Genomic DNA, 9,597 nt, shown 5'->3' on the forward strand with positions numbered 1-9,597 from the left:
TCCAGCACTATCCCAAAACGACCATTTGATCATCCTCGAGTCCAGGCGAAAAAAGTCGAGAGATCAACCGTGCAGATGTAGCCAGTGAGATGTTGTGTCGATTGTTCTACTGCGAAGACTAAAACGCTACTGACGCGATATTTACAACGTTGATATTGGCGCAAACGAAGAGCAACATTGCAATGCAGTCCATACAATTGCTGGCACAAGGATAGCGGGCAACTTAAACGATAACGTTGTTATTTTAAAACCTTACTTCGGTAATACAGCATCCGTTTATTGGTGCGGGTCCGAGAGTAAACATGAATTAACCGGCATATTTTGAGTACGCGCCGTTTGCAGACTAGACGCGCGAAACGAATGGGTCTCGAGACACGTCGAACAAACGTGTAACATGCATAAAATTTCAAATAACTAACACTAACTTCAAAATTGAGAAGACGGCTGAAATGTCGTCGGACAAGCTGTCGTGGACGCTGACGGGAGCGACAGCCGCGTGTGTTTTAGCGGTGTATGCTGCCTCTGCTCCGCGCGCTGTGCCCGGTGGAGACTCAGGTAGGACTGCAGTCAGTCACATGTGTTTGTGTTTATATCACATGCAGCCTATCACAGAACAGCATATTGTAATATCACATACATGACGTGAAGCTTCTGCAAACATGAGCTGCATGAGACCTATTGAGATTATTATTCATCTTTCTAAACACCTGCATAAATCCAACAGCCAATGGAACCCAACAATGATTTGGAAGCCACACCTAAAAATTAAAATATATGAATATCACAACATTACGTAACAAAATATTAGACCAAGTGATGTTTTTTTTAAAGAAGGATAGCATAAGCTAAACTTCTGTTATACAGTAAATATTGGGCATTTTCTGGTTGTAAAATGTCTAGCAAAAATGACCCAGAAAAGTTGTTTTTGAGAATGGCTTTACAGATGCATTTTTTTTGCCATATTTTGGAATTATCCACTGCAGACATTGCTTATAATGGTCTGTGTGAACAAATGGGAAGGTTATTTACTGCTGGGTCAGACTAAAAGTGTGTCTGTCCCTCTCAAAGCTGTCAAGAGAACAGAAAAACGAATCCCTCTGGAATGAGGTCAGAGCATTAATCAGGAGAGTGAGAGAGAAATACTGTACATGATGATATTCTTGCACTGCAGAATTGGTCAAAACATGCAGCGGTCTGTATTCATGTGAGATTTATGAAAGAATTGAATTTGTTTAGGCAGCTTTTTACCATTTAGCCAGTTTGTGATTGTTATACTAAGATTTCATTTTTTTCCGTTATGTTAGTCCTTTAATCCTCCCATGTGATTTCCAGAAGGAACAATATTTGACTATTATTTCTATTATAAATGCTTAACTGAATTAATATGTGAATAACCTTTTGTCCCGAGGTCATGTGGTATGACCAACACAATCATGTACTGCAATCAAAATGCAGAAACATGTAGAACAAAACATAAAACGGTAAATGATAGAATAACAAGTATGTCTGCAGACCCTCATGTTTGTGTAAATTTCAGGTTCGGGTTTGTAAAATGTGCTGTGGCTCCCCAAAAATAATTTATTTATTATATTTATTAAAAATATTGTTTTCCCTTAAAAAAATGATAAACATATAATATTGTTTAAAAATAATGATTAAAGGCATAATATGTAAGATTTTTTTATTAAAATATCAAAAAACCACAATAATATATATGTTATATATTTTGCTGACTTGTGTACTTACATTATCCCAAATGTTTCGAAGAATGTTTAAATCCAGAGAAATAAGCTATTTTAATTAGTGACACGGACCGTGTCCTTAGTGTCGCCTGCCAATGACGTCATACACCCTCAATTTCTGATTTTGTTTTGTAGAACATGGAAACACCAAAGACTCTTTAATATGCTGTGCATTTTATTAGACAGGTGACGACCGCACAGAGTAGCATTATAACAGAACTTTCAAATGTATCTAGTATGATAAAACAGCGCTGCTTTACCCCCACATACGCACGACCGGAAGAAGCGGAAGCGGTCGACTGTGGCATAATAAAAGCTCCGCTGCTTTCGAGCCGTGTGTCACGCTCGTTCAGCGGCCTCGTTTCGCTTCAGCGGCTTTCTGCCTCACCCTGCTTCATACTATGACGTTAATACATCTTTAATACATTAGCTCATCCATGAACATGATTTCTGCCCGAGTCCCGTCAGATTGCGTCGGCTGTGGGGATGAAGACGACAACTCCCATGATTCCACACTCAGTCACGGCGTCATCTAACTATGCCTTTGTTTCTTTGTTTCTTTTGAATACGCACCCTCTAGCGGCGAAAAATGACACATTGTGCCTTTAATGTGTGTATACTTGCATCACGTGTATTCAAGTTGTAAGAAAAATATCACTACTTTTTACTTGATAGTTCCACCGCATGACTTATTAGATTATTATTAGTTTTAAAGGTATAAAACATTTTAATAACCACATGAAACCAACAAAGTACATTTGTAAGAACTTGGCATGTGTTTTAAACTAGATTTTTATAAGATTTTTGCTTTTCTTTATTGTGTACTCTTATTGACCCATAGACGCATTCGTGCACAATGGAACACCTTTGCACATAAACAACCATATTCAATAATGGGGAAACAAATATAAATTTCTTCTAGGAGCATGTGCACGGGCAGGGTGGCTTTTGGAGGCTTTTAGTGGGATGGGGGGCTGCAAGAAACTGTTTGGGGCTTACAGAGAGAAAATAAAAAATCAGCCAACCCCTTAAGCGTGCCGTTTAGGGACATTGCAGGATGCTGGCGTGATAGCGGCAGCTGAATGCTCGGCAGAAATTCTCCAGGTCTCCGTCTCGCAGTCCTAATCCCTTTAGGTGTGCTGCGCCCCGGAGAGGCCGAGCGGGCGCCCCGCGGGACCACTGTTGTCTAGGAATGCGAGTGTGGAAATGGTGGGGATTATGGGGGGAAAAAGGCGGCTGTGGGTGCCCGATGGTGTGCTATCACTGAGACACTTTGCTGTCCTGCGCTCAACTGCATTTGTACCTCTTTCTCCATTTAGCCCTCCCTCTTTGGGACTGGGTTCATTGGGGTCTAGAGACAGCACTGCAGTGTATGAATGAAATTGTGATGTATAACATGAGAAATTTTGATTACAGGGAGATTCACATGCTTTGAAATGCGGTAGACCTGGCCTCACCGCGTGTGTATATATTTCTATTCTAAATGAGAGTGTGAAAGCAGAGAAAATTCAGCTGCTGAAGTGTGAGGGGTCTGCACCTACAGATAGAGGACTTCCAACATGACAACGAAAACAGACGACCGCTAGTGATATGCAGGAAGTGCCAGCTAACAATTTCAAAATGTTGTGATGCACTGAACATTTCATATTGCATCAGGGAGCACAGATTATAGGATTTTACAGTGTTTAGGCAAGTATTGCATCAGGCAGCATTGCTTAGATTTATACAACAGGGCAAAAACATTTGGGATTAGTAGGCAAAATGACTTTTTGCCCATTAATCTCTGAACTGCAGTTTAAATACAATTGTTTTTGTTTGTAGATTTCTAGATTTTGTAGAGTCCTGCATCTTTGCCACCCTTTAAGCACTTTTTCCTACCTCATAAACTCACGAATTTTCATGTATATCCTCTGTATTGATACTGTAGTGAGCTGGATTACCACAGTCATGGAAAAATATTTCTAGGCATGGAAAAGGAATAAAATTTGAAGTCTTTTAAAGTTTAAAGATGGTAGGATTAAAACATTTTTTTTTTTTAAAGATGTCTCTTTTGCTCACCAAGGCTGAATTTACTTGATCAAAAATGCAGTAATATTGTGAAATATCATTACAATTTAAAATAATTATTTTCTATTTGAATCTATTTTAAAATGCAATTTATTCCTGTGATGGTAAAGCTGAATCTTCAGCATCATTACTCCAGTCAGTGTCAGAAATAATTCTAATATGCTGATTTGGTGCTTAATAAACATTTCTTATTATTTTCAATGTTGAAAACAGTTGTATTTCTGCTGCTTGTTATCTTTGTGGATTTCAGATTTCTGGTTTTCACATTTGTTTATTAATTCATTAATTAATTTATTTGATTAATGGAAAGTTCAAAAGAACAATATTTATTTGAAATATAAATATTTTGTAACTTTATAAATGTCTTTACTGTCACTTTGATCAATTTAATGCATTGTTGCTGAATAAAAGTATTAATTTATTTAAAAAAAATCTTACTGACACACCAAACTTTTAAATTGTAGTGTACATTTAAATACATTTATCCAAATATAATTAATTATTTAATTATATATTTAAAATATATATAAATTTCAAATGGCTTTAAAAATTTGATTCTCAATTTGGTGGGTCATAAACCAAAAAGTCAGCATTCAGTTAAACTCTATTTTGGTGTTTTGGAACAACACATCTGTGACTTTGTTGAAGCCATGTCCAAATTAGACAGTTGTCTAATTTGATAATAAATCACCATTAATTAATTAATTAACACATTTCATTGTTTACGTCTATAGATATTCAGTTTTAGTTTTGTTGGGTCGCCACTCTGTAAATTCTGGATCCTTAAGCGTAACCAGCTGAGACAGTATCTGGCCATATTTAATCAGCTTGCTTGTATGGAGTAAACTTTACACAGAAACCAACGTGATAACATCAGTCTGTCTGTAAAGGGTCTTAAAGGGGTCATATGATGCTATTTTAAAGATCATTATTTTGTGTATTTGGTGTAACAGAATATGTTGATATGCTTTAATGTTCAAAAAACACATTATTTTTCAAATACTGTACATTATTGTAGGTCCTCTATGCCCCGCCTCTCTCAAACACGTAGTTTTCAACAAAGCCCCCTCCTTTGACAAGCGCAGTCTGCTCTGATTGGCCAGCTGACCCAGTGCATTGTGATTGGCCGAACACCACAAGCACGCGTCGGAAATGCAACGCCCCTTACCATAATCGCAGCTTCAGCTTTCAAAGTAAATATCAAGACCGTTAATAATGTCGTTAGTTTTACCATCAGTTCAAGCCCGAAAGGGCAACAGAGTCGCGTGACAGACACAGTGATGATGCAGTACACAAGCCGCGGTTAAGACAGCTGACGTGCTATGATTTCTGACAGGCAGTTCACTAGTCGGAATTTACCCTTTTTTTTTTTTTTTGAAATAGCCTTTGTGCACAGCCAGCCTTGTACTCTTCTAGGTTCAAAAAACTGTCGTCCATAAAATGCGTTGCACAAATTCGAACATCTGGGTTGTGCTGTTCTGTTGTAAATAAATCTTAACCAATGATTCCTAATTGCATCTACTTCCAGAAGGCCAAATAAAGTGCTTTTGCTTTCGCACTGAAACACACAGCGTCTCACTAACATGGCTGCATTAACACTACTGCTGTTCCTGATACCACGCCTTCTTTCTTTGCGTGCACATTTGGGCGGCATTATGCTAATGTTTCCACATAGTGATGTAGATATGTGGGGGCGTGTTAGAACGAGGCGTTTTAGGTAGGCGTGACTGACTCTTAACTTTTATAAAGAATATCTCTTTGGATTTGAGACTTTAGTCTTTGCAACTTTACAGATCTTCTTTATGCACCAAGAGCTTGTAACACTCCAAAGAGAAAGGAAAACTTGAAATCGCATCATATGACCCCTTTAACGGAGACATTTAATAAGTATAATATACAAAACTATTAATTCATGTTACATACAAATGGAAATACACTGAACAAACTCTGTCCAGTAATCATGAACGCCTGAAAAAGTAATGGAAATCGATTGGTCAAAAAGTGTGGGAACCCTGAATTAATGATTTATAAAGTGGTTATGGTTTACAGGCCTAGATATGTGTCAATAATTTCATGAGAGGAAACACTAAGGTTCTTAAAAAGATCATAGTCACTGCATTACAGAGGGATCATTTTTGTATGCATGTGGCTCGGCATAGAGGGACTCGCAGGTGTTTATACCCGTGTACGGTATACAGCGACGGATGGGGCTCTGTGCATGCACCTAGCGTATGGGAAGAGTGAATAGATTTGCCTGTGTATGTGTGCGTCTGTCTGCTCAGGGATCAGGGGAGCTGTGTGCGATGGAAGAGAATGAGCGTGTCGCTTAGGAAATGTCACACTGGGAAGATTTTGCAGGTTTTGATCCGAGCAAATTAATGCAAAACCCAGTGCAAGTATTTGATTTGGGAAAACTTTCAGGAGCGGACTTGTCTCTTAATAATAATTATTGGGTTTACATTAATTTCCCTCTCTGTTTTTCTACCACAGGAGAGCTGATCACTGCTGCTTGTGAGCTGGGGGTAAGCATTAGCTGCATTGTTTAATCAATCCACTCATTAAGTCTTATAAGCATTAAGGAATTTTAATTAAGTATGGGGGGAGAAGATAGATGATTAATTTACTTTTCAGGCCACAGGTTTTTTTTTATCCTCTCCTCTTTTCTATGCACTTCTTTTTTGACTAAGTTAGGACTAGAGAATGCTATAATTTGCAACCCTGTTCTTCAAATCCAATTAGACTGAATGGTTAGGCGATGGCTTTTGCATTGTTTAATCAATCCACTCATTAACTCTTATAAGCATTAAGGAATTTTAATTAAGTATGGGGGGAGAAGAAAGATGATTAATTTACTTTTCAGGCCACAGGTTTTTTTTTATCCTCTCCTCTTTTCTATGCACTTCTTTTTTGACTAAGTTAGGACTAGAGAATGCTATAATTTGCAACCCTGTTCTTCAAATCCAATTAGACTGAATGGTTAGGCGATGGCTTTTGTAAGCTTCGCCTTATGTACGGTATAAGGCTTATTATACTCAACCCCTCTCCTTTTTGTGCATGCGCGTGTGTAAGCCTCAAAGAATGAACTAAATCGGGTTAACAGTTATAATAAGTTTTATTATTTAATAAAGTTTATTACGCCGCTGCGATCCTTTTAGGGAGGCTGTGGCAGTGTCACTATGCCAGTAATCCCTCCCTCTGTCCGTGTGGCCTGCCTGTCTGCGGCTCTCCCCAGGGTCGGAGGGCTCTCTCCAGGCCGCCGGCCCTCCCTTCCTGCTCCCTTGAGCCATGGATCTTTTCTTCTTTAAACTTCTTGTCGCAGGACTGCCCCCTACCACGCGTTCCGCCTTTTTTGCCGTGCCACACACGCTTCCAGACCCGGCGACGCCTCTGCGTGCCTTTCCACGCTGTCAGCCTCGCATGGCACCAGTGCAGGCATTTCAGACACACACGTCACACGTCATTTGCGCAGTCACATGCACCTTGCTGGCACTTCCAAGCGTGCCCTTTGTGCCCCTGCCATCTGCTTGCCATACTGTCTCTCTCTTTTTTTTGTTCTGTGTCTGTTCCCCCCCTTCCAAGCCTCTCTGTTCTTCTCTGCCTCATCTCTAACTTTAAGGACCCCCAAATATAACAGTCCCTTCTAAAATTGACTTTCTTTCCTGCAATTTCAAGTTTATATCTTGCAATTGTTCATTAACAACTCGCAATTCTCAACTTTTTTCTCAGACTGTGATAATTTCGAGTTTATGTCTTTCAATTTCAGGTGTACATCTTGCAATTCAGACTTTTTTCTCAGAAATTCTGTTTACATCTTGCAAATCTGACATTTTTTCCTCTTAAGTTTCAGTTTATATCTCTTCTAAGGGATGCATATTTTGTGGGCGAAATGACAAAATGCAGTTTGTCCACAAAATGTTTTTGTACATTCAATTTCCTATTCATAATAAATGTAGGAAAGAAAATACAGTGGAGATCAAAATCAGAGAACAATCTACAATTTCCTAAATTTCAAGGTCACTGCTTAGTCCCATTTCAGGAGAACCCCGGTGGCAAAGCGACTGATTTGGCCCACTGCCCTGCTCATTTTGATTTATTGATTTACTTATTTATTATTACCTGATATTATTACACACTAGGCACCCCTTAAAAGGTATATAAACTCTAATATTTCAAATTTGTGAAAAATAGTCAGAATTTCAAGACATAGAGTCAGGATTGTGAGAAATAAACTCTGAATTGTGAGAACAATGTCCAAATTGCAAGATATAATTTCCCCCCCCCCTATACTGAAGTTTTTGTAGACCTCCCAGAACCCCCTTGCAGCCCCCTAAGGGGGCCACAGACCCTAATCTGCAAACCCCTGAACTAGACGATAGATCTAGTTCCTCCAGGGTTTACTTTTTTATTTGTCAACAGTACATATATTTAAGAGAGTTTTAAGTTACTTTTAGTTAGTTACTTCCTAACACTGACTTATCATAGTTCACCAAACCTGACTGACATGGACTTCAGCTTTATGAAATTGTTTAGAGGGATCAGTTGACTGGGACCGTCTCTCCTACTTTGATCTTGAACTCACACTAGATTTTAAACATCCACTTGTCCACCGAGTTCCCAATCCATCCCTCAAACAACCTCTTCTCGGAGACGTTTCCTTGCTCTTCGCTCTAGTGTGCAGCGTTTCTCAGCCTGCTGTGCCTGTGTGTGTTATCAGGCCAGTAGGAGTGAGACAGCCTTTAATAGCTCTAGTCCTTATCGCTCCTAAGGGGACTTAGTGCCTAATTGCTGGGAAGGCAAGGAGACAGGAGATCAGGCTTTGCGGGAGGGGGAGGACAGTGTGATGCTTTAACCCGCAAAAGTAAGGTCTGCCTTTGAAAGCTGAACTGTATGCTGATGGGTGGTGGGAGGGGGGATTACTAGATCTTGTTGCTGTTATCAGAATGTTCTGCGAGTGAGTTTACAGCTGTGTTTTCCCCCAGGTGGCCCATCCTCCAGGATATCCGCTCTTCACCATGTTGTCCTCACTGATGCTCTCGCTGCTGCCTCTCAGCTCTCCGGCACACAGCATCAATGTCCTGTGTGCTGTCTTTGGGGCCGGGGCTAGTGGAGCCCTCTGCTTCACTGTCTGCAGGTAGGCCACTCTCAGACTATTAGACCAAAGTTTTAAAAAATAGATTATATACTTTTTTGCATATTCTACTACACATATTCAAAGAAGGCGTGATGCTCAAGGTTTTCAGTAGTTTCCGAGGGGTTTGCTTTAAAACCATGATACATTTAGCTTATAATGTGCATTGTAAATTATAAAGCATTCCAGGCTTATTTTTTTTTCAATTCTCATGTAATATGTATATATGTATGTGTATATAAATATGTATTTATAAATATATATATGTACACACACACACACACAAACACACTCACTCGCACACACTCAAGTTTGGGGTCAGTAAGATTTTTAAATGTTTTTGAAAGTATCAATGGTCATCAAGGCTGCATTTATTTGAGCAAAAATACAGTAGAAATAGTAATTAATTTTAATAGTAATAGGGTGAAATATTGTTATAATGTAAAATAAATGTTTTAATATATTTCATTTATTCCTGTGATGGCACAGGTGAATTTTCAGCAGCCATTGCTCAAGACTTCAGTGTCATATGATCCTTCAGAAATCATTCTTATATGCTGATATTTTCTACAGCAACCAAAAAAGTCATTTCAGCCCTCTACGAACACCTTGGCAATTGAATCGCCATTGGCTAGTACATTTTTTAGTTTACTCGGCAGA

At 39.1% G+C, this 9,597-nt stretch overlaps 1 protein-coding gene across 3 annotated transcripts in view; it reads left to right on the forward strand.

The window, feature by feature from the left end:
• Nucleotides 1-9,597, forward strand: part of LOC107668537 (transmembrane protein 260) — a 76,653-nt gene continuing 67,056 nt past the window's right edge. For all 3 annotated transcript variants that reach the window (XR_001631907.1, XR_001631906.1, XM_016460444.1), the window contains exons 1-3: nt 1-555; nt 6,300-6,331; nt 8,789-8,940. Coding sequence is in view for 1 of the 3 variants with exons in the window: in XM_016460444.1 (XP_016315930.1) it covers nt 450-555; nt 6,300-6,331; nt 8,789-8,940 (290 nt within the window). In the remaining 2 variants the exon portion in view is untranslated. The remainder of the gene's footprint in view (nt 556-6,299; nt 6,332-8,788; nt 8,941-9,597) is intronic.

Source organism: Sinocyclocheilus anshuiensis, unplaced genomic scaffold (genome assembly GCF_001515605.1).
Source record: "Sinocyclocheilus anshuiensis isolate Anshui unplaced genomic scaffold, SAMN03320099.WGS_v1.1 scaffold3132, whole genome shotgun sequence".
NCBI lineage: Eukaryota > Metazoa > Chordata > Actinopteri > Cypriniformes > Cyprinidae > Sinocyclocheilus > Sinocyclocheilus anshuiensis.